This window comes from Lagenorhynchus albirostris, chromosome 15, assembly GCF_949774975.1.
Source record: "Lagenorhynchus albirostris chromosome 15, mLagAlb1.1, whole genome shotgun sequence".
In the NCBI taxonomy this organism is placed as follows: Eukaryota; Metazoa; Chordata; class Mammalia; order Artiodactyla; family Delphinidae; genus Lagenorhynchus; species Lagenorhynchus albirostris.
The window spans coordinates 29,121,538-29,146,862 of NC_083109.1; the positions used below are offsets into that span (position 1 = coordinate 29,121,538).

The following is a 25,325-nucleotide window of genomic DNA, read 5'->3' on the forward strand; positions in this document are numbered from 1 at the left end:
GCAGCAAAAGCAGTTCTAAGAGGGAAGTTTATAGCAATTCAATCTCACCTCAAGAAACAAGAAAAATCTCAAATAAACAATCTAACCCTACACCTAAAGCAACTAGAGAAAGAAGACAAAGAAAACGCAAAGTCAGTAGAAGGAAAGAAATCATAAAGATCAAAGCAGAAATAAACAAAATAGAAACAAAGAAAACAATAGCAAAGATCAATAAAACTAAAAGCTGGTTCTTTAAGAAGATAAACAAAATAGATAAACCCTTAGCCAGACTCATTAAGAATAAAAGAGAGAGGATGCAAATCAATAAAATTAGAAATGAAAAAGGAGAAATCACAACTAATACTACAGAAATACAAAGGATTATAAGAAACTACTACAAAAAACTATATGCCAATAAAATGGACAATCATGAAGAAATGGACAAATTCTTGGAAAGGTACAATTTTCCAAGACTGAACCAGGAAGAATTAGAAAATATAAACAGACCTATCACAAGTAATGAAATTGAAACTGTAATTAAAAATCTTCCAGCAAGCAAAAGTCCAGGACCAGATGGCTTCACAGGTGAATTCTATCAAACATTTAGAGAAGAGCTAGCACCAATCCTTCTTAAACTCTTTCAAAAAATTGCAGAGGGAGGAACACCCCCAAATTTATTCTACGAAGCCACCATCACCCTGATACCAAAACCAGAAAAAGATGTCACAAAAAAAGAAAATTATAGACCAGTATCACTGATGAACATAGATGCAAAAGTCCTGAACAAAATACTAGCAAACAGAATCCAACAACATATTAAAAGGATCATACACCATGATCAAGTGGGATTTATCCCAGGAATGCAAGGATTCTTCAATATACACAAATCAATCAATGTGATACACCATATCAACAAATTAAGGAATAAACACCATATGATCATCTTAATAGATGCAGAAAAAGCTTTTGACAAAATTCAACACCAATTTATGGTTAAAAACTCTCCAGAAAATTGGCATAGAGGGAACCTACTTCAACATAATAAAGCCCATATATGACAAACCCACAGCAAACATCATACTCAATGGTGAAAAACTGAAAGCATTTCCACTATGATCAGGAACAAGACAAGGATGTCCACTCTCGCCACTCTTATTCAACATAGTTTTGGAAGCCCTAGCCATGGCAATCAGAGAAGAAAAAGAGATAAAAGGAATACAAATTGGAAAAGAAGAGGTAAAACTGTCACTGTTTGCCTCTGACATGATACTATACATAGAAAATCCTGAAGATGCTACCAGAAAACTACTAAAACTAATCAATGAATTTGGTAAGGTTGCAGGATACAAAATTAATACACAGAAATCTCTGGCATTCCTATACACTAACAATGAAAAATCAGAAAGAGAAATTAAGGAAACAATCCCATTTACCATCGCAACAAAAAGAATAAAATACCTAGGAATAAACCTACTAAGGAGACAAAAGATTTATTATCGGAAAACTATAAAACACTGATGAAAGAAATCAAAGATGACATAAACAGATGAAGAAATATACCATGTTCTTGGATTGTAAGAATCAATATTGTGAAAATGACAATACTACCCAAAGCAATCTGCACATTCAATGCAATCCCTATCAAACTACCAATGGCATTCTTCACAGAATTAACAAAAAATTTTACAATTCGTATGGAAACAAAAAAGACCCCGAATAGCCAAAGCAATCTTGAGAAAGAAAAACGGAGCTGGAGAAATCAGGCTCCCCGACTTCAAACTATACTGCAAAGCTACAGTAATGAAGACAGTATGGTACTGGCACAAAAACAGAAATATAGATCAATGGTACAGGATAGAAAGCCCAGAGATAAACCCACGCACATATGGTCACCTAATTTATGACAGAGGAGGCAAAAACATACAACGGAGGAAAGACAGCCTCTTCAATAAGTGGTGCTGGGAAAACTGAACAGCTACATGTAAAAAAAAGAAATTAGAACACTAACACCATACACAAAAATAAACTCCAAAGACCTAAATGTAAGACGAGACACTATAAAACTCTTAGAGGAAAACATAGGAAAAGCACTCCTTTACATAAACCACAGCAAGATCTTTTTTGACCCACCTCCTAGAGTAATGGAAATAAAAACAAAAATAAACAAACAGGACCTAATGAAACTTAAAAGCTTTTGCACAGCAAAGGAAACCATAAACAAGATGAAAAGACAACCCTCAGAATGGGAGAAAATATTTGCAAAAGAAACAACGGACAAAGGATTAATCTCCAAAATATACATACAGCTCATGGAGCTCAATATCAAAAAAACAAACAATTCAATTAAAAAGTGGGCAGAAGACCTCAATAGACATTTCACCAAAGACAACATACAGATGTCCAAGAGGCACATGAATAGATGCTCAACATCACTAATTATTAGAGAAATGTAAATCAAAACTACAATGAGGTATCACTTCACACTGGTCAGAATGGCTGTTATCAAAAAATCTAGAAACAATAAATGCTGCAAAGGGTATGATGAAAAAGGAACCCTCCTGCACTGTTGGTGGGTATGTAAATTGATACAACCACTATGGAGAACAGTATGGAGGTTCCTTAAAAAACTAAAAATAGAACTATCATATGACCCAGCAATCCCACTACTGGTCATACACCCTGAGAAAACCATAATTCAAAAAGAGACATGTACCACAATGTTCATTGCAGCACTATTTACAATAGCCAGGACATGGTAGCAACCTAAATGTCCATCAACAGATGAATGGATAAAGAAGATGTGGCACATACATACAATGGAATATTACTCAGCCATAAAAAGAAACGAAATTGAGTTATTTGTAGGGAGGTGGATGGACCTAGAGCCTGTCATACAGCGTGAAGTAAGTCAGAAAGAGAAAAACAAATACTGTATGCTAACACATGTATATGGAATCTAAAAAAAAAAAAAAAGGTATTGATGAACCTAACAGCAGGGCAGGAATAAAGACGTAGACATGGAGAATGGACTTGAGGACACAGCAGGGGAGGGAGAAGCTGTGGCGAAGTGAGAGTAGCATCAACATATATACACTACCGAATGTAAAATAGTTAACTAGTGGGAAGCAGCAGCATAGCACAAGGAGATCAGCTCAGTGCTTTGCGACAACCTAGAGACATGGGATAGGGAGGGTGGGAGGGAGGCTCAAGAGGGAGGGGATATGGGGATATATGTATGCATATGGCTGACTCACTTTGTTGTACAACAGAAACTAACACAGTATTATGAAGCAATTATACTCTAATAAAGAGCTATTTTTAAAAAATAACTATAAATGCAGTATAACCTTTAAAACCTGTGAATCACTATATTGTACACCTGTAACTTATATATTGTATATCAACTATACTTCAATTAAAAAAAAGCAATCATATGTGCCCTTTTGTGTCTGGTTTCTTTTACTTAGCAGAATATTTTCAAGGTTCATCCAAATAGTAGCTGGTATCAATACTTCATTCCTTTTATGGCTGAATAATATTCCATTGAATTTATAGGCCACCATTTATCTATCCATTCATGCACTGATGGACAGTTGGGTTGTTTCCACCTTTTGCTTGTTATGAACACTGCTATAAACATTCGTGTACAAGTTTCTGTGTAGACATATATTTTCATTTCTCTTGGATATATACTTAGGAGTAGGATTGTTGGCTCATATGGTAATTCTGTTTATCTTTTTGAGGAACTGCCAAACCATTTTACACAGTGGCTGCAACATTTTACATTCTCACCAGCAATGCACAATTCCTGTGCATCCTTGCCAACTTTTTTCCCCATTAAACCATCCTAGTGGGTTGAAGTGGTATCTCATTGTGGGTTTGATTTGAATTTAATGACCAATGATGTTGAACAGTTTTTCATGTGTCATCCATATCTTCTTTGAAGAACTGTGTATTCAATTCCTTTGCTGACATTTTAATTGGGCTGTTTACCTTTCTATTGCTGAGTTGTAAAAGTTCTTTATATAGTCTGAATATTAAACCCAAATCAGATATATGATTTGTAAATATTTTCTCCCATTCTGTAAGTTACCTTTTCACACTCTTGATAATGTCCTTTGATGCAATTTCTAATTTTGATGAAGTCCATTTTTTTTGTTTCTTGTGCTTTTGGTGTCAAATCTGAGAACCTATCACCAAACCCAAGCCCATCAAGACTTACTTATTTTCTTCTGGTAATTTATAGTTTTAGTTCTTATAGATTGTTGATCCATTTTGAGTTAATGAGTGATATATGAAGTGAGCTGGGTGTCCAACTTCATTCTTTTGTATGTGGTTTTCCAGTTGTCTTAGCACCACTTGTGGAACAGACTATCCTTTTCCCAGTGAGAGGTCGTGGCACTTTTGTGGCCACATATACAAGAGCTTATTTCTGGACTCCCAATTCCATTCCATTGGTCTATGTCTATCCTTATGCCATACCAGTTTTGATTACTCAAGCTTTGTACTAAGTTTTGAAATCAGGAAGTGTGAGACATCAAGATTGTTCTTGCCATTCAGGACCCCTTGAACCTTCAAAGAATTTGAGGATGAGCTTCTCCACTTCTGCCAAAAAAAAAAGAGCCATTGGAATTTTGATAGGGATTGCATTTAATCTATAGAGCACTTTGGGAAATACTGCCATTTTAACAAAATTGTCTTCCAAACTATGAACACGGTATGTTTTACCATTTATTTAGGTTTTCTTTCAGGATGTTTGTAATTTTATTTATTTATTTTTTATTTATTTTGTTGTTGTTGTTTTGTTTTTTGGTGTTTTTTTTTGTGATATGCGGGCCTCTCACTGCTGTGGCCTCTCCTGTTGCGAAGCACAGGCTCCGGACGCGCAGGCTCAGCGGCCATGGCTCACAGGCCCAGCCGCTCCACGGCATGTGGGATCTTCCCAGACCGGGGCATGAACCCTTGTCCCCTGCATCGGCAGGCGGACTCTCAACCACTGCGCCACCAGGGAAGCCCTGTAATTTTATTTTTTTCATAAATTTATTATCTATTTTTGGCTGTGTTGGGTCTTTGTTGCTGCGCATGGGCTTTCTCTAGTTGCAGTGACCAGGGGCTACTCTTCATTGCAGTGCACAGACTTCTCATTGAGGTGGCTTCTCTTGTTGCGGAGCACGGGCTTCAGTAGTTATGGCTTGCGGGCTCTAGAGCACAAGCTCAGTAGTTGTGGCACACAGGCTTAGTTGCTCCACGGCATGTGGGATCTTCCCAGACCAGGGCTCAAACCCATGTCCCCTGCACTGGCAGGCAGACTCTTAACCACTGTACCACCAGGGAAGTTCCTGTAACTTTCAGTGTACAAATCTTTCACCACCTTGTTTAAATTGATTCCCAAGTATTTTATTCTTTTGGCTGCTGTTGTAAATGGAATTAAAAAATTTTTTTCAGATTGTTGCTGGTGTATAGAAATACAGTTGATTTGTGTGCAATCTCATACCCTGCAATTTTGCTGAATTTACTTATCAGCTCTAGGAGCTTTCTTATGGATTCTTTGGGATTTTCTATATATAGGATTTTATCTGTGAAGTTTTACTTCTTCCTTCCCAATCTGGCTTTTTTCTTCCTTAATTGCTCTGCTAGACCTTCCAGTATAATTGTGAATAGCAGTGGTGAAAGTGGACACCCTTGTCTTATTCCTAATCTTAAAGGTAGTTTTCAGCCTTTCACTATTATGCTTGCTGTGTTTTTTTCATAAATCTCTGTATCATGTTTATAAATTTACCTTCTATTCCTAACGAGCGTTAGAATTTTACCAAATGTCTTCTGCATCTACTGAGAAGATTATATCGCTTTCTTCTTGTCGTATTAGCTTGGCATATTTGATTTTTATGGTGAACCACCTTAAAATCCCTGGAGATACACCTCCATACTACAACACTAGTCTCTTCTTTTTCATTAAGGTCTCCTTTGCATTTAGAATGGTCCCCCTGCAAGGCAGTAATTTTTAAAGTATCCACTTTATTTCTGTATCCTTTAAGCCTGATGTACTACTAGAGTACTGCTTAGTGATCTATCAACTAAAGACAGACTTTGGGTGAAAGAAGTCATGGATATCCCACAAATCAAAAATTGGATTAGACTACACGTATGCATATGACCCCAGGAGAAAGTTATACCAAAACTGTTCCTCTTCCAATAGGATTAATTTCCATTTTTAGTATTTCCTTCATACTTTGTTGTAGAAAAATATGATTATCTCAAGTACTGCTCAACTGCTGTGGATGCTGACACCATGAACAGCGTAAGGGAGGCTTGCACTGACACGAAGCACAAGTGTGACCAGTGCTTCAATTGCTGGTTTGCCGAGAAGTTCCTCAATGGGGACCCAGGCACCGACCTCTTCAAGCACTCAGCAGTGAGTTCAGAAAGCAATAAAGGAGGAGATTCCTATTGAAGGACTGGAGGTTCATGGGCATGGCAAAGAAAAGACTGAAAGTTCTTCTTGACCTTGACAGTCACCTTGAAAATGGACTCCTCATATCAGGAAATTGAGGACTCTGGATCGTGTCAATTAAAGCTGTGAAGATAGCATGGATTTGATAAATTTAGGAGGGAGGAGTTTCCTTTCCTCCTTGGTATTTTCCTCTCACTTGTAGAAAATGATGAACCATCACTCTGAGATTTCTGGCTTTGGCATCTCAGCACACTAAATAATGGGATTATTTGGGATTATGGTTGCAATATTTGGTCTGGGATCAGGTTTTTGTTGTTGTTTGTTTGTTTTGCCGTACACAGGCCTCTCACAGTGTGGCCTCTCCCGTTGCGGAGCACAGGCTCCAGACGCGCAGGCTCAGCGGCCATGGCTCATGGACCCAGCCGCTCCGTGGCATGTGGGATCTTCCCGGACCAGGGCACGAACCCATGTCCCCTGCATCGGCAGGTGGCCTCTCAACCACTGTGCCACCAGGGAAGCCCTGGGATCAGTTTTAAATATATCTTGTATGTTAATGCTGATAAGCTCGTCAGGATGACCAAGGTTGCCTAACCTCTTGGGCTATGCTTCGAAGGACATTCTGTACACTGTACTGGGGTTACTGTTCATGGAAGCAACTGGTTAGGATCTCTCTTTTCTCTCAGGGAGCTAATGCTCTAGAAAATCAATGCTTGGGAGTACAGTTTTATTTTTATATAGTAACTTAATTGTTAAGATTGCTGATGGACTGGGTGAGCCAAGAGAAAGACAGCTTTTAACAGTTGCCTACCTTAACAAGAGGTGTCAGATCTTATGTTAAGATGTGAAAACTTCAAGAACAGTGTGGTGAACACCATTTCAGAGCTCATGGTGTAGTTCAGGAATTAAGATCCTTGTAGTAGCTAAGGAGGAAGATCCTAAATGGCAAAGATTTGTTGTTGCCACCTTTCAACTTAAGTCAATGAATTAAGTCAACCTGTATATGATAAAAACACCAAAATGAGGCATCTGGTTAAATGTTGGGGGGGGGGGTTGCTTTATCTGCCTTGCTTACCCACCCTGCCCTGTAATGCCTTTAATCATGAAGATGGAATAAACTGTAACATTTAGTTTCTAAAAAATAAAATAAAGTACTGCTCAAGAAGTTATCTAGATTAGTGCCTTCCAAAGAGGACATACCAATCACAACAGGGTACGAATGTTTATATCAACAAAATGATCTTTGCCAGTTTGACAAGTGAAATGTCTTCTTGTAGTTCAATTTTGTAATTCTCTTGGATGAGGCTGTGCATCTCTATACATGAATATAGTATTTTACAAGGGAAGCAGCTACAATTAGGGCTAAATTTTTTCAAGGCAATGCTTCGTATTAAGCACCCAGCATATCAAAGGTTTTTCTGAAAATAAACAAACATACCAGGTGCATTTATAATATTCTCTTAAGAGTTTATTATAAACTAGTGTCACAGGCCACAAGGAAGTAAAAGGACTATGTACAGCCTTACGGGAAACAGGCAGGGAGCTGAGGAGGGCCAAGATGAGTCTAGGGCCTTGGTGGGCGCATTCCCGGGGGAGGGGGCCCTGTAAGGGAAACCAGACAATCCGGTGAGACTCCGCGAACAACGGCTTAACAAACAAACAGGTGTGGTAACGTGGCCCTGGGGAATCGGGCCCACGCCTCTGTGGAGCTACTTCCATAACTCTGTGGCCAAGGTCAAAGAAGGCCTGAAGTAAGAGTAAGAAGTTTAGTCAGTGCCTGATCTGCAACTTGAATCCCCACCCTACCCCAGCCTCCCACACCCTGCAGTTATCAAATGATCAGAGGGGGACTCCTCTGGGGCTAACTGGGTTCCTTATGCTTATAAAGCTCATAAATGCAAAACCCGAATTAGAGACACAGTGGTCAGCAGGTTTGGCCGTGGGTTAACTTAGAGGCCACTATGGCTTGGTGGAAAGAACACTGGTCTGGACACTGAGCTCTCTGGGCCTGTTTCCTCATCTATAAAATGAGAGAGCTGATCTACTTCAGCATTTCTCAAACTGGAATTAAACAGATACACATAATAGTGTAGCAAAGCACAGAGCCCCTCCTTAATTACTAGACACTCCCAAACCAAAGGGCATAAGACCTTTGTTGGTCATGCAACAAAATGCATTATTTTACAGTGACCTGAGAATACTGCCCTGGACACTGAGCCCTGTGTACAGGGCTGCTCTCACTGTTCTAAGAGGGAGGTAAGGTCAATTTAAGAAATGCTTGTTCCCTCTTTCCTTTCTGGACAAAACTGTCCTCTAAGAGTTCACTTACTGAGGCTTAAGGCCTAAAAGCCCAAAGGTATGGTCAAAATCCAATCTTCCCTCCATTGCCCATCCCAACATGGCTCTAGAGAAGGAAGTCAACGCAACTGCTGAAGGTACTTACCTCGCATCCCTGGGGGAGGGGGCCGCATGCCTGGTGGGGGCATGCCCATTGGAGTGCCTCGTCCAGGGGGAATCCCCATTGGGGGACCCATGGGAGGCCTCATACCAGGAGGTGGGCCCATCATGCCTGCAAGAGAAAAGCCCCAAGAATATAGCTCAAGTGTCTGTCTTGAAAAGGTAGCAGGAAACATACAAAACTGTCCACCAAGTTTTGAGACAGAAGGACCATTCCACCCTCCCAGTCCCTCCTAGCAAACCAGGACTTGAGCCAAAGAAGTGAGGCTCTTGCCCAGATAGTTCCACAGTCAGTCAGCCAAGCTGGATCTCAGAGTAATCCTGCTTAATTACACAAACTCATCATCAGTTTCAGTCAAGGTTATGCCTCATCATAAATCCAGCTAAGGCATCTTCTATCAATTAGCAAGGTTCTCCTCATGGGCTTCTCACCTGGAGGGGGTGCCCCTCGGCCCATAGGTGGGGGAGGACCCGCACGGCCGGGTGGGTACTGGGTTGGGGCCCCTGCAATACTGGCTGTGGCAGCAGCTGCAGCTGCTGCAACAGTGCCTCTTCCTTGTGGGGTCATCACCTAAGAGGACACAGGAGAGAAGTTAGGCAGAACAGTACAGTGCAATGCGGTGTCCCACTCTCCTCCCCAACTTGGTAAAGAAACAGCAGACACCAAATCCCCTAAGCTACAACTCGTGGCATCAGACTTCCTATTTAAAACTATCTGCCAGGGACTTCCCTGGTGGTGCAGTGGTTAAGAATCCACCTGCCAACGCAGGGGACATGGGTTCGATCCCTGGTCTGGGGAGATCCCACAAATGCCGTGGAGCAACTAAGCCCATGCACAGCTACTGAGCCTGCACTCTAGAGCCCACGCACCACAACTACTGAAGCCCGTGCACCTAGAGCCCGTGCTCCGCAACAAGAGAAGCCACCGCAGTGAGAAGCCCGCACACCACAACAAAGAGTAGTTCCCGCTCGCCGCAACTAGAGAAAGCCTGCGCGCAGCAATGAAGACCCAACGCAGCCAAAAGTAAATAAATTTTTAAAAATAATAATAAATATATAAGTAAATAAAAAATAAAACTATCTGTCAGAGAAAATCAAGCTTGAATGCTCAATTCCCATTTTCTAGGCCTAAGTTAAGTATGCCCAATCCAAATTAGATAAGGCACTTGCATTTTCAAGTAAGACTGATAATAGGTTGCAAGAGCTGTAGTACAGCTGACCTTGAACATGGATTTAAGTGCCAGGGTCTCCTTATCCACAGATTTTTCTCAATACATACTACAGTACTACACACAATCTTGGTCGAATCCTTGGATACAGAGCGCCAACTGTAAAGTTATATGCAGATTTTCAACTAAACAGTTGGCATTCCTAACCCCTGCATTGTTCAAGGGTCAAGAATTCAAATGCTGTCATGGAAACACTTTGTTCCAATTCAGTTGGCCAAAATACTTTTTATACATCTCTTTACTTTTTTTGCCCATTTTTTGGCCACACCTCGCAGCATGTGGGATCTTAGTTCCACGACCTGGGATTGAACCCATGCCCCCTTGCAGTGGAAGCGCAGAGTCCTAACCACTGGACCACCAGGGAAATCCCCTGCATCTTTAATAGTATCAACATTATTCTGTAATAGCAAGTTTTCCTTTTTGCTTGACTCTGGGACCATACGTGAAGCACAGTGAAATACTGAGAGCCTGACAATCATAAGCTGATTGATCACTTTGGACTCTTCCCAACCTGTGGACCCTCACTCTATCCTATATTTTAACCACCAGACGTTAGTACCCCTTCCCCAACTCCTCACCTGTTGGGATGGCCCACCAACCCCACGGACCGGCCCAGCAAGTCCTGCAGGGGCCTGGGGCATGGGAACACCAGCTGGGATTCCTCTGCCAGCAGCTCTGCCAATCCCTGGGCCCCCAGCAGCTCCAGCAAGTGGCACTCGTGCAATGCCAGTCTGAAAAATAAAGATACATGTTAAAATGCTTGTGGCCTAGAGATTTTTTTTTTTTTCCGGTACGCAGGCCTCTCATTGTTGCGGCCCCTCCCGTTGAGGAGCACAGGCTCCAGACGCGCAGGCCCAGCGGCCATGGCTCACGGGCCCAGCCGCTCCACGGCATGTGGGATCTTCCTAGACCGGGACACGAACCCGTGTCCCCTGCACTGGCAGGCGGACTCTCAACCACTGCGCCACCAGGGAAGCCCATGACTTTTTAAAAGTGTACAGCAACTGGAAAAATGTTTACAATATTAAGCGAAAAAGCAGAATGATATATTACATACCTATTACATGTTAAGTAAAAAAAAAAGAACATGTGGACAAAAATTAAAACAAGGTAAGAGGATTATTCCTTTAACAAACAATATATTAAAATGAAAAAGGGAAAAAAAATTTGGTTAGATCCTCTAAAGCCTCTTCCATCTCTAAAGGTAGGCTGATGTTAATGAACCAAGACTGCCTGGAATCAAATGCCAGTATCACTGCTTTCTAGCTGTGACACCTTGTGCAAGTTACTAAACCTCAGTCTGTATTATCTATAAAGTGGGAATCATTTATCTCAAAAGACTGTTATAAGGATTAAATCAAATACTGAAGGTACCACAGAGCTTGGCACATAGCAGATGCTTAATAAACATTAACTATTATTCTATAACTGTACAAAAAGTACATATGTATTCTACTGTTTGGAGTTATGACTTTTTATGGTCACTAAACTGTCATCACATTAAGAATTGACCCGGATGGCCTTAGATGCCTCTTCTGTTGACTCACTATGTCCATCAACTAAAGAAGAAGGGAGGGCTTTCAAGTTAGAAACACTCAAATTCTAGTTCCCTACTTCTTACTTGCAAGGTAACCTCTTTAAGATTCTGGTTTATTATCTGTAAATGGGGGACAGAAACCAGAGGATGCCTGTGAGTACTGCAATGAAAGAGAGAACCCCACACAGAGCCTGGCTCAGTGAGGCCTCCCTTGCACAAGGTTCCTGGCCTTGCACTGGCTCTCTGCTGACTTACATCTTTGGGAGGTGGTCCCTCTACTGTCATTGAGACCAGGTTCTCCCCTCGAAGTAGCACCAGACCAAGGACTCGCTTTTCTTCTCTCTCCGCTTGTTTTGAGTTCTTTGGTCTAAAGACAGGTTTAGAAGAAGGAACAAAAAAGCAAGCATTAGAAAAAGGGTAAAGTTCAAGTTCACCTACCTAAGGACACTCCAAGATTTGTTTTACACTATATCTACTGACAAATGGTACATAAACTTTCCCTAAGACAGCTCCTCTGGACAGTCTTCACAGGCTGAACTTGTAACCCCTTAGGTGGTTGTCTCCCGTGCCAATAGGATGCACAGACCAAGAGACAGGGTAAGAGTCAAGAAAGCCCAGCCCTGGCTCACTCACGTAGCCACTGTGAAAGCCTTTCCTCAGTCATCTCTCCTTTGCTATTACCCTTTTCCTCCCTCTAGCTTAATGCCTCACCAGTGCCAGAAGGCAGCCGAAACAATTCCTCAGTCAACTGAATCCCACTCATTCCACTTACATGCAGTATCCTTCTAGTACCAATTCAACCCCACAGGCCTGTAACTCCACCCCTCACCTCACATTAGAAATAGAAGTTATAAAGGAAAAGGTTAAGAGTTAACTACATAGAAATTACACCTTTGTCCTCAAAGAACAAAAAACAGAAATCTCCAAACAGCAACAACCAGAGAAGTATGAACAAAATATAAATGAATGTAAACCAGGAAAAATAACCGCAAGAAGATGGGGAAAGGAAAGGAAAGCCACAGCCAATATCCTAAAAATAAATACAAAATACCCTAATTTTTTTAAATAACTTAAAGGTTTCATTTTAGTGATATTTTATATTATATTAACAGTAGTTTTCTGTGGGTGCCATTTTTTCCTTTTTTTGACTTACCTATATCTTCTTATTTAATAAAAGCATGTATTGCCCTTTCACAATTTAAAAAAAAAACCCTTTCTGGGTATTTTAAGTTTTTTCTCACATACTTTTATGTACTTTTAATAAATATTTTCTAATAGACACTTTTTAATTATCAGAATAAAGTTAGTTTCATTTAAAAATACAGAAGAGAACAATTTGGAATAGTTCTACACTGATCTGTTGGTCACTGTCTAATGTGTACCTGGCACTCGGCCATCTCTACCACATTTTCTGTGCTGTATTTCTTGACCTCATGCCACAAAGAAAACAACTGTCCCAAAGAGAATCAAAGGGAATTCACAGCCACTGGCAACATACTATGGACGCTGCACGTGACAAAAGAGAGCTGGATGATCATGGAAGTCATGTAACTCCTCTGGGCCTCAAGATGCCTTGAATGTAAAATAGGATGAAATGCAAGACCACATCTTTTAATAGCCTAGAAGCTTAAGATCTGTGAGTCCTAAGACAAGGGAATTACCTAATAACTTATGGAATTGTATTCTCCAATTGTTTCTATAAATGCCAACAAAAAATCACTGGCCCCAAACCCACAAGGGGAGCTGAGCACTTACCCTGAAGAGGGTCAGAGGCTTCTTAAAGCAGTTTCAGACCAGGCTGCACTGGGAGAGCCCTTTAGGCTACAGCTTTACAAATAGGCAATGAGGCCAGAAAATCAAGCTCTCCCCCCTTACACACCTGTGGGGAGAACATGAGAGCCCTTTACCCCAGTACTCAGGGGCACGCAAAGTCAGAGAAACAAAAAGCCTAGCAGCCCTCCTTACAATTTGTACTCTGCTAGAAGTAGAGAGCAAGACTAAGGAAAGAGATGTCTTAGTGTCCAATATCCCCATTTTAATCTGCCCTGTAAAACAGGAAAGTAAACCAAGAGGAACTAGCTAGCTACATCACCGCCTGTCACTTGGCCCGCCCACCCAAACCACTCCCCATCCACCCAATCCCTCCCCCCACAGCCCACTCCTCACTTGATCTTCCTGAACTCATCACAGTCACAGAGGATCAAATTCATATGCTTGTCAAAAGCTTTAAAGGTGCCAATGAAGATACGGCCATCTTGCAGGATGCACCTCATCCTGTAGTCGATGTGCTGCAGCATCTTGCTGCTCTTGCCCACGGTCTGCAAGGAGAAATCAGGAAGAATGGGACTCAGCTCTTTTATGGAAGGACCAGACATAGCCCTGGTCCTTCCTTAAAACTTCTGCTGCAGCCTTCTTTTCCATGTCTGTCTTTCTCAGTAGTCTCAGCTCTGTCTTCCAGCCACAGACCTTTCCTGGGAATTCTCTCACATCACCCTGTTTTCAATCCTGAGCTATTATTCTTCCTTCCCTTAAAATCATCTTTCTCGTATTACAATTGCCTTTGTCTATGCTGTGTATGTTTCAGGGGTGAGAGGGTAAGGTGGCTCCAAACTAATGAAACCCGAGTATATCAGAGATTAGCCATCTGCCATTGTGTAGATTATAGGTGCTGTCGAACACCAACATCTCATTAAAAAGACTGGGTAAAAGAGCTGGAATGGGACTGGCACTAAGAATCTAATCAATGAAGAGCTTGTTATCAGAAAGGAGCTGATCAGCTTGGAAGCGAGAATGGAATCCCCCAAATCAATAATTTGTTAGTGTGTCTCCAAGATTACCTTTAGGAGAGAAAAACTTTCTGGTGCTCAGAGTGCTAATGAGTTTGAACACATAATGAGAATATATAACCTGACATACTCCTTAATTAACCCAACAACCTATTCTGCTTTATAGCCTGGCTTCCAATGTAGTTTTGGTAAAATAGAGAGACTATATAGACCTCACAATGAGAATGTCAAGTGCCCTTGGCAGTTACACTTCTCTCTAGAAATAAAGGACCTGGCATTTGCTTTGTTTCATCAGCCTCCTATCAGTCTGACTGGTATAGGCCAATCCTAACTCATGCAAGGGCCTTCTAAGTACCAGGCACTGTGCTTACTATTGATCTCTGTGAGCTTGGACGAGCACAGGTGCTCTGAACCTACAAATGCATGGATTGGAATCTCGACTCCTGCCACCCTGGAGACCCAAGTTATGTGGTTCAGTCTCTTTCAGATGACCATTTTAACCCAACTGTAATCACAGCTTCTAACCACATGGTCTGAACATTTATGGTAACATTTATTGGTCCATCTGTCTTGTACAGTTAATTCTTACTGGGTGCTCACTGGCAGGCACTGCCATAAACACTATTCTCTCACTTAATCTTTAACATCAGATTTTACAGATGAGGCCACTGAGGCTGTAAGAGGTTAAGCTGTGTTGGATGTTAGTCAGCCTGAATCCAGTGCCTACTCTTCTAACCAATTCTCCAAACAATACCCTACTAGGTTTCCCTGCTTCCAATTCACCCAATATATAACAGCTACCGAACAGAGTTATCTTTCTAAACACAACTAAGTTCATGTCATTTTGCTGGTTAAAATCCTTCAGTGGCATCCCTCATCACCAACAAAATTAAGTAGCATGTAAAGCCATTAATAACCAGACTCCTGCCAATTCCTCCCACCTCATTCTTCCTTTTCCCCTCCAGGAACTTTCAATGGTGCTACCCTTCATGCTTTGTTCTGGCAATCCTCCGGATCTACACTATTCCCTCCCATTTTCGCTGGGAAAACGCCTGACAATCTTTCAGGACTCTGCTCCAGAAAGCCTTCTTACCCCGCCCCCCGCCGTTACTTTTACTTAATGCTGAATTACCATTCCGAATTATACTATCCATGTCCCCAAACAGAGAGTGAACTCGGTGAAGTAAACATTTCATTGTGCAGCCCCAGGGCCTGAAAAGTCAGACATACTCAAACATACATATATGCTGAACAAACGAGTTGAACTTTTCCTCCACTCGTTCATCCTCCGTTCACTCCTCCCCATCTACTAGAACCAAGACTCTAGTTTCAGACACAAGCCCTTCCACCTCTTTCCGCAACTCCTTCTCGGACCCTCACCCGCCTTCACAAGTCTGAGTCTCTCACCGGGTCTTCCCCAGTAACCCTGCGGCGCTAGTACCTGCTCCGACACCCCAGACACACACACACTCACGCTGCAAAGTTTACTCAGCGCCTACGGGATCCCAAGCACTGTGGTCACAGAGGCGTGGCGGACCGCAACGCAGTTCTAACCTCTCCTGCACCGAGCGACCCTGGCCTCGGACCCTCATTTCCAGCCTTCCCCTCCCCCACCCCGCCGAGCGACCAAGGTCCGGGTCTTCCCTGTCCCGACTGAGGGGCCGCGGCGGCCGGGGCCTTCACCGCCCGGAGCGGCCAACCCACGGCCTCCTTCCCGGTTAGTCGCGCTCCCCACTCCACAACAGAGTCGGGAGCTCCCGCGCCGCCAGCCTATGCTTCCTCACCATGGTGGCGGTTCTGATGGCTCGGATTCCCGCCGGATTCGCCTCCGCAGAGGCCTAGAAGCCCGCCACTAGCTCGCTTCCCGCCGCCGCTACCGGAAACGCGACCGCGGGCAAAATGGGGTAAGGTAGAAGGCTGCTTCCGGTCCCGGAGCCAGTCCCTTGAGTTCCGGCCGAGGTGCTGAGCCGTGAGCTTAGAACGGGGCGGGGCTTCGGCGGGGTTGGGGCGGTGCTAACGTTAAACTGAATCGCAGAGGCTTAGGATCTTCTCTGTTGGACACCTTCCTAGTTTCTGTCGGTACTAGAGCTGCTCCTCTTCACCCTCACCACCCAACCCCCCGCGCCCCAGCCCATTAACTCTCGGTCCTCATCTCCCACCACTCTACCCCAGCTCTGTCCTCTACAGCCAGTGTCCCTGCTTTTCCGTGAACTTAGTCGACCTGCTTCAGCTCCTTTGCATTTGCTGTTGCCTCTGCCTGGAATGCTAGTCGTCCAGGTATGTGCAAGGCTCACGCCCTCACCTTCACGACTTAAGCTCAAATAATATTTTCCCACTGAGGACTTTCCTTGTCGTCCTGTTTAAAACTGCAATCTTCCCACCCATCCCTGTTTTATTTTTCTCCTTAACATTGATTGCTAACATACCATATATGTTATTTTATTATCCTCCCCATTAGAATGTTAGTTCGAAGGGTATAGATTTTTCTTTGTGTATTGTTCATTGCTGTAGTGCCTAGAAGAACACTGCTTAGCACAAAACAAGGGCTTAATAAATATCTGATGAATGAATTTATCAATCCCATCCAGTCCCATGACTTTTGAATGCTACCTATATGATCAGGTTTTTCAAATTTATCCCTCTAGGGCTTCCCTGGTGGCGCAGTGGTTGAGAGTCCGCCTGCCGATGCAGGAGACACAGGTTCGTGCCCTGGTCTGGGAAGATCCCATATGCCGCAGAGCGGCTGGGCCCGTGAGCCATGGCCGCTGAGCTTGCGCGTCCGGAGCCTGTGCTCCGCAACGGGAGAGGCCACAACAGTGAGAGGCCCGCGTACCGCAAAAAAAAACAAACAAAAAAAATTTATTCCTCTAACCCTGGGCTCTTCATTTAACTCTTGGCCTTTAGTATCCATAGACATGGATGTCTAATAGGTATACTAAATTTAATACGTTGAAAACTGAATTCTTGCTTCTATTCACTCTTCTTCCTAAAACCACTTCTTACCAGTGTTCCCCATCTCAGAAGTTTCTTGGTTTAAAAAACAAAACAACAGGGCTTCCCTGGTGACACAGTGGTTAAGAATCTGCCTGCCAACGCAGGGGACATGGGTTTGAGCCCTGGTCCGGGAAGATCCCACATGCTACGGAGCAACTAAGCCCGTGCGCCACAACTACTGAGCCTGCGCTCTAGAGCCTGGGAGCCACAACTACCGAGCCCATGTGTCACAACTACTGAAGCCCACATGCCTAAAGCCCGTGCTCCGCAACAAGAGAAGCCACCGCAGTGAGAAGCCTGCGCACTGCAACAAAAGGGTAGCCCCTGCTCACTGCAACTAGAGAAAGCCGACACGCAGCAACGAAAATCCAGGGCAGCCAAAAAATAATTAATTTAAAAAAAAAAAACAAAACTTGGCAGCATCCTTGACTCCTCTCTTTGAGGAATTCCTCATCCCTGATTCAAAATGTCTTGAATCAGATTGTAGTCACCTGCTCCACTTCTACTATGCTAGTCCTAGGCACCATCATCTCTGTCTTGGATCACTGAACAAAGCCGTAACTGGTCTCTTTGCTTCCTCTCTTGCTCTCATAGCAGCCAGAGGGATCCTTCTATAATGTACTGAGATTATATCAGATGATGTCATCACCCTGCTCTCCACCTCCCAATAACTTCCCAGCACACGTTGGAATAAAATCCAGCCCTGAATCTCTCTCTCTGCATCTAACTTCATCTCCCTCAACATTCCCCTCATTCATCATCTTCCAGCCACACTAGTCTCCTTCCTGTTCCTCAAATCCAGCAAGGATATCTTCCACCTCAGGGCTTTTTAATCCTCACACCAGACCTAAAATGCACATTCTGTCACCCTGTTTCTGTCAACCCGTAGATGAAGAGATGGAGGATCAAAGAGATGGATTATCTTGTCCGAGGTGGCAGAGTCGACAGTCAGAATAGGAATATGGTGCCATTTGTCTCCTCAGTGGCTCCAAAGTTACCCTGCCTCCTAACATTATCACTTATGCACACACTTAAAAATTACTTATTTAGCACCTACTAAGGCTATGCACTGTTACTGGGATACAAAGTCCCTTCCCTGAAGGAATTTATGTTCTAGTAAGAAAGGCAGACAATAAACCAAACAAATAAGTATACAAGGTAACATTAGAGTGACATGAAAAAATAAATAAAGTAGGGTAGGGGAACTGAGAGTGATGGGTTGCAAGTTTGGCTAGATGGTCAGAGAAAGCCTCTGAGGAGTGGCATGTGAGCAGAGACCTCAGTCAAGTGAAGGACATTCCAAACATTTCATATAAAGTGAATCATGTAATATGTGATCTTTTGTAACTGCCTTCTTTCACTTAGCATAATGTTCTCAAGGATCATCCACGCTGTGGCATGTATCAGTACTTCACTTCTTTTCATGGCTGAATAAGATTCCATTGTATGGATAGACCACTTTTGTTTATCCATTCATCAGCTGACAGACATTTGGGTTGTTTCCACCTTTGGCTATTATGAATGAGGCTGCTATAAACATGCATGTATGCTTTCATGTAATTATATGCTTTCATTTCTCTTGCATGTATACCTAGGAATGGGTCATATGGGTCATATTGCTGGGTCGCATGGTAACTTTAATCATTTGAGGAACTGCCAGACTGTTTTCCAAAGGGGCTGCACCATTTTACATTTCCACCAGCAGTGTATGCAAGTTCTGATTTCTCCATGTCTTCACCAATGTTTGTTACTATGTGACTTTCAGATTCAAGCTATCCTAGTGTGTGTGAAGTGGTATCTATCTCAAAGTTTTGATTTGCATTATTACCCTGACGACTAATGATGTCCAGCATCTTTTCATGTACTTATTGGCCATCTGTGTATCATCCTTGCATTGTCTTTTATTATTGAGTTGTGAGAGTTCTTTATGTATTCTAGATATAAGTCCCTTATCAGATATATGATTTATAAACATTTGCTCTCATTCTGTGAGTTGTCTTTTCACTTTACAGTGTCCTGCACAATAGTTTTTAATTTTGATGAAGTCCAATTTATCTTTTTTCTTTCGTTGCTCAGGCTTTTGGTGCCATATCTAACAATCTTTTACCAAATCCAAGATCATGAAGATTTAACCCTATGTTTTCTCATAATAGTTCTACAGTTTTCATTCTTACATTTAGATCTTTGATACATTTTCAGTTATTTTTTGTACATGACATAAGGCAAGAGTCAAACTTTATTCTTTGGCAAGAAGATATACAGTTGTCCCAGCACCATTTGTTGAAAAGACTATTCTTTCCCCCACTGAATGGTCTTGGCACCTTGAGGAAATCAGTGGACCGTAGACACATGATTTTATTTCTTATCTCTCAATTCTATTCCTTTGATCTATATGTCTTTCCTTATGTCAGTACCATTGCTTTGTAGTTTTTCAGAAAATGTGAGTCCTCCTAATTTGTTTTTCTTTTTCAAGATTGTTTTGGCATTCTGCATCCCTTGAAAATTCCATATTAATTTTAGAATCAGTTTGTCAATTTCCACAGATCAGGAAAAGGGGGCCATGAATTCCAGAGCTGGGGGTTAAACAAGCTATTCATTTGGCCTTTGTTTGGTAAAGTATTCCCAAGTTTCAGTCTAGATCAGGGATTTGCAAACATTTTCTGTTAGGAGTCAGATAGTATTTTAGGGTTTTGGGCCATATGGTCTCTAATGCAATTACTCAACCCAACCATTGTAGTATGAAAGCAGCTATAGACAATATGTAACAATGTGTGGCTGTGCTATGATAAAACTTTATTTATGAACACAAATATGTGTCACAAAATATTATTCTTCTTTTGATTCTTTCCAATGATTTAAAATGTAAGAAGCATTCTTAGCTTGCAGGCCTTAAAAAAACAGGTGGCAGGCCAGATTTGGCCTTCAGGCTGCATTTTGCCATCCCCTGGTTTAGAACATTAAGTTTGTGTCTGGGTTCAGGGCCATTGCCCCAGCTAGTATTAATAGTAATTTTGACGTGCATTATTTCTTTGGTTTATCTCTGGGTTCACTGAATAACTGCAGTCAGAAGTTTGCGTCTTTGCCCTCATATAAAAACTGTACACATTCACATCTGTATCAACGTGAGTCCAGTGAGGAGACAGAAACCACACAGTAACTTAAATGGGAAATTTAGCAGGAAGAATTACTTTGCAATGATAGAAAAGTAACTGTAAATATTAAAAGAAAACCCTCAGCTAAGGGAGAGTACCTAAAGAAGGATAAACCTAGAAGGTTGTTTCCCTCCCCAAGGTTTGGGTTCAGCCCTCGCTAGAGAAGGTGTGGTTTCAGCCCACTGGATGGTGGAGAAGTTGGTAGGAAGGGCCAGAACTTTGCACAGGCCAGAGCTGGTCTGCAGTCGCCAGGCAAGTAGGAATATCCCTGTGGAGCACAGGCAAGCCAAGGCTGGTTGGCAGGTACACAAAGGGAGCCCAACATGCACAGACAGTCAGGGTGTTGATGTTGACACAAAGCCTGGACCATACAGTATCTGTGTCTGAAGGGCCGCAGCAAACAAACCTCTGGGGCCAAGTCAGCCAAGACTGATGGGTGGGTGAGCAAAAGAGGTCAAGGTACTGCTATAGGTGCTGCTAGAAATGGAGGCTGAAAAGCTGCAAAAGCCTAGTGCACTTAGGTGCACAGCTTAGGCTGGGGCAGCTATGGGTGGCTGCTGGGGCCCTGGTGCACATGCATGTGGAGCTAAGGAGAGGGTCTGGGGAGCAACAATCAGGCTTGGGAGGCTCTGAGCCTCTGCACAGGATGAAGGTCCAAGGTGGCCCCAGGGTGTGTCCCCATGGTGCTGAAGAGAAGGTACAGGAGCAGCAATCTGGGCTGGAGCACAGGCCTGTGCTGTTGGGGCTCCTGAGCCACCATCACCTGGGTGGAGAGCTGGAGAAAACACAGGGTGGCCAATCGGTTGAGAAAGCTGTGTCCCTGCAGGCATTTAGCATGAGACAAAAGTGCACTGGCCGAGAAGCAGGGGAAAAGGGTACTCTCCAGGAGCCTGGTGGAAGAGCCACCTACACCAGGAGAGAGGACCCCTTCCTCCAGCAATGTTGTTCCAGAACAGCCCACTACTGATGTACCTCATGACAGCTGACAAAGGAAAAATATATAAAGGGCCCAGATCCATTTTCACAGATCAGGCAACAAAAGGTGAATTTGGAGCTAAGACAATATATTGATTAAGTGACACCACTCCACATACACCCAAACATATTCTACCATACAGGTCAGCAGAATGCAGGCCTCAGAGGGAAACGATGGTAGCCTCTAAAGAAGGAACTACTCTCATGATAAACATAGATAAGACGTTGGCTTTCTGCTTGGATTCTTGGAGTGATGAGCACTTTTTATCTTTTGCAAATGTTTCTACTGTTGGAAAGCTGTGTTTGCGGGGGTGCTTTTAAATTCTACATCCAGGCGATCACCAAGTGCTTTGAAGACAAACCCTACAAAGCCTATCGTCTCTTTCAGTCCACAAAACTATTACCATAGTTGTCCTGTAAATTTTGCCTGGACAAGTGCAACACTTCTGACCTCCCAGATTTACCCTGGTCTCAGTGCTATTCATCATACCTTTCTCTTAAGTTTTCTCTCAGATTCCCCACATCATCTCTTCCAGGTCTTCAACACCCAAATAATTCCTGTACCAATATATTAAGCAGAAAATCTGATCTCAAATGTTTTCACAATTTTATTAGGCACACCTCCAATATTGCAAAATTTACTTACTCTAAGATTTTTACAAGTTGAACCCCTCTATCAAAAGACAAGGAAGCCTCTGTTAGTGGCAGTGTTTATTAGACCTAGGGGAAGGTCGGGGTCCTGCCGCTTTTACCCAAGGTTATTATAATACACAAAAGAGAGGCAGCTCAGACAAAAACTATGATAAGTAGCATTAAACTTCATAAAATTAAGCTCTCTGCCCCCCACCAGACAAAAAAATAGCTTTCTAGTTCCCAGAAGAAGTAGGAAGTAGGGAAAAGGGGAACTGATGACTAGTAGCAGCAAGGATTCTGTAAAACCAGCTCTGCCTTAGAACCTAGTAAGCAAGGTAAGCTGGGCCCCACACTGTGGTCTACATTAGAAGCAGACAAGCCTGTCCCTGTGTGTAATCTGGCTTTGTGAGATCTTCCAATCCTCAGCTGTTGCCTCAACACTCAGACAGAGAAGGAATGCTTTTATCCTTTTTAGAGCACTGATGGCTGGAACTCTAGAAATCTGGTTTCATTTTTTTTTTAGGATTCTAGAATGTCACATTTCAACCTGTCCTAAACTTCTCTTTGAAGGGCAGTTGAGGGGCTTCCCTGGTGGCGCAGTGGTTAAGAATCCACCTGCCAATGCAGGGGACACGGGTTCGAGCCCTGGTCTGGAAAGATCCCACATGCTGTGGAGCAACTAAGCCCGTATGCCACAACTACTGAGCCTGTGTTCTAGAGCCTGCGAGCCACAACTACTGAAGCTCGTGCGCCTAGAACCCATGCTCCACAAGAGAAGCCACTGCAGTGAGAAGCCCGTGCACCGCAACGAAAAGTAGCCTCCACTCGACACAACTAGAGAAAGCCTGTGCAACAAAGACCTAACGCAGCCAAAAATAAATAAATAAAATAAATTTATTTAAAAAATAATAATAATTAAAATTAAAAAAAAAATGGCAGTTGAGTTTTTGGCTATTCTCCAAAATGATAATGAAGTTAAAATTAATGAATAGGGTACAGAGCTAGATAAAAATAATCTTTATATAAGAATATGGATTTTTATCCTTTATATATGTCGTGCTTAATTAGGAGGAAATAAAGGATAACATGGTATTTCCATTAGGAGAAAGATTATGCAATGAGAAAATCTCATGTTTTGCCAAGAATCCTTTACTATCTGTTTTCTTTTAGAAAAAAATTGATAAAAAATTTATACATGCTTACTTTGAATATATGAGAAATATATGTACAGATATTTAAAAGTCAGATTAGAGCTTGTGTGTATAAATTAGGTCACTTTAAATCTAACCCACTGTACCTAATTTCAGAGCCAGGGGCTGTCAGATTGCCAGCCATCTTGAAAGTCCCCCCAACCCAGATCCTCTCTGTGACCCACAGGTGGCCCTCACATGGATTCATCACACAAGGTGCCGCCAAATCATCGCATTTTTACACGTTCTTTTGTCAGATTACGGAGTTTCCACACCATTGTGTTATTGGGTCAGATGTTCCCATATCAAAACTGATGTTCATTTTTCATAATCTACTGCCATGTTTTTCAGAAAACTAAGCAAAACTCAACATGAAAAAGACAGTTCTAAAACTGAACACGGGGAAGAATGCTGGAGGGTTCTGAAGTCAAGGTCATGGCTCAAAAAGGGGCAGGACATTTGGATCATTAAATGAAAAGGCCCAAACGAGGTGCTCAAGGCTTTCTAGAGTGGGGTCAAGTGAGGAGACCAGGAAGGATGTAGGAAGCAACTTGAGTTTGAGTTCCCCAGTTTCCCAAAGCACCCCCACCCAATTGAGGCTTGACCCCCTCATTAGTATAGGACCTGCCTGGACACTGCAGGCCTCTGAGTTTGAGGCCACTGACCTCCTGTCGGAAATAAGCTCTTATTGTACGTCTGAGCTCCTCCCTGGGGGCAGAAAGGAAAATCCTAGGGAGTGGGGATGTGTACCTTCCTTTCTTTGGAGGGAGAGCTCACCTCACACACCCCGGTTCTGCTTCCTGCTGGGATGGAATACAGGAGCTGGTTCCAGTGGCCCTTCCTAGAGATAAAGGACAGAGTAGCAGCAGTCTGGGGAAGCCCCTTTCCAGGCTTGGAAAGATAACCCCATACCCCTCTCCCTTTGCTGGGCTAGGACTGACAGTCCTTTCCCTGGAACACGTCTGAGGTCACTACAGGTTATAAGGGACTTCAGTTAAAAAGAATCTGCATCATTTTCTTTCCTCCCACCCTTCCTTCCCAAAGGAAGGTGCTGGTTTGTTCACGTTTCTCTCCCAATGGCAGGACACAGGGAGGGGTCTTGGGGTCATCTGGAACATAGAGGGCCTATCCCTCTTCAGACCCTAGAGACTGCATACCCATAAACACTTTTCCTTCTGTGGCTTCCAGTTCTGACCCAAAGCAAATTGTTGATGTTATAGGGGCAGTTCCAGCAAAGAAACATGACGGGAAATGTGGCAAAGGGTGGGGACCCACGCTCCTGGCACTCACATCCTCTCAACCAGAGCTGACTCAGGACCCACTGGAAAGCTGACTTCATGGCCTTTGGACTCTCTTTTACTGCCCCCCTCTTTGATAGTGCAACAAAATCAGCCTGTGCTTTTTCTGATTTTCAAAGCCTGATATCCATTTTGTGGATCTGGCAAACTCCAACTGAACAAACAAATTTGCTAGAGCTGAGGCGAACCCTCTCCAGTAAAGAGTTCTGGCTTAGGACATAGAAGTCAGAGCCAGGGCATGCAGAGTTGTCAAAAATCTGGGCAATTTGGGCTCTGAGGGAGGAAGACTAGGAAAGGGTGTGATTAAAGGCCAGGTCCTTAGGCTGAAAAACAAGGGCAGGGGTATGACCAGGTTATCTTGGACCAGTTAGTGGAAGGATGATGTGGGTGTCATTAGCAGGACTAGACCCTAGGATTGGAGGGATGAGGGGACGTGGCATTGGAGCTGTGTTTAGGGGTTTTTTTGTTTTGTTTTTTTTGGCTGCCCTACGTGGCTTGCAGGATTAGGGCCCAGGAATTGAACCCCAGCCCTCAGCAGTGAAAACACAGAGTCCTAACCACTGGACCACCAGGGAATTCCCCAGGGGTCTTTAGACTTATGATCTGATACCAAAGTAGCTAAGAGACCCAAAACAATGATTCATGAC

At 42.9% G+C, this 25,325-nt stretch overlaps 2 protein-coding genes across 3 annotated transcripts; one reads left to right on the top strand and one right to left on the bottom strand.

The window, feature by feature from the left end:
- The first annotated feature begins 6,268 nt into the window (after positions 1 to 6,268).
- LOC132505148 (TP53-regulated inhibitor of apoptosis 1-like) lies at positions 6,269 to 6,482 on the top strand. The gene is given in 2 exon segments (XM_060123055.1): positions 6,269 to 6,384; positions 6,386 to 6,482. Coding segments are annotated over 2 exon segments (213 nt in total).
- Positions 6,483 to 7,869: 1,387 nt separating this feature from the next.
- SNRPB (small nuclear ribonucleoprotein polypeptides B and B1) lies at positions 7,870 to 16,380 on the bottom strand. 2 transcript variants are annotated; one of them, XM_060124089.1, is made up of 7 exons: positions 16,221 to 16,380; positions 13,817 to 13,968; positions 11,906 to 12,017; positions 10,692 to 10,844; positions 9,317 to 9,455; positions 8,871 to 8,996; positions 7,870 to 8,029 (listed from the first exon to the last, which is right to left on the bottom strand). In XM_060124089.1, the coding sequence occupies exons 1-7, from the start codon at positions 16,221 to 16,223 to the stop codon at positions 7,992 to 7,994; spliced, it is 723 nt and encodes a 240-aa protein (XP_059980072.1). In that variant the 5' UTR covers positions 16,224 to 16,380; the 3' UTR covers positions 7,870 to 7,991. The 2 variants fall into 2 exon arrangements, with proteins under 2 accessions (XP_059980072.1, XP_059980073.1); XM_060124090.1 differs by having other exon boundaries at positions 7,870 to 8,173.
- Between the last annotated feature and the right edge of the window lie 8,945 nt (positions 16,381 to 25,325).

What these genes read in the sequence shown, in the direction of transcription:
- SNRPB (XM_060124089.1), bottom strand. An exon ending in GATGAGTTCAGGAAGATCAA is followed by an intron (nt 12,018 to 13,816) that starts GTGAGGAGTGGG and finishes ACCTGTCTTTAG; the next exon opens with ACCAAAGAACTCAAAACAAG. An exon ending in CCGAGGGGCACCCCCTCCAG is followed by an intron (nt 8,997 to 9,316) that starts GTGAGAAGCCCA and finishes TTTCTCTTGCAG; the next exon opens with GCATGATGGGCCCACCTCCT.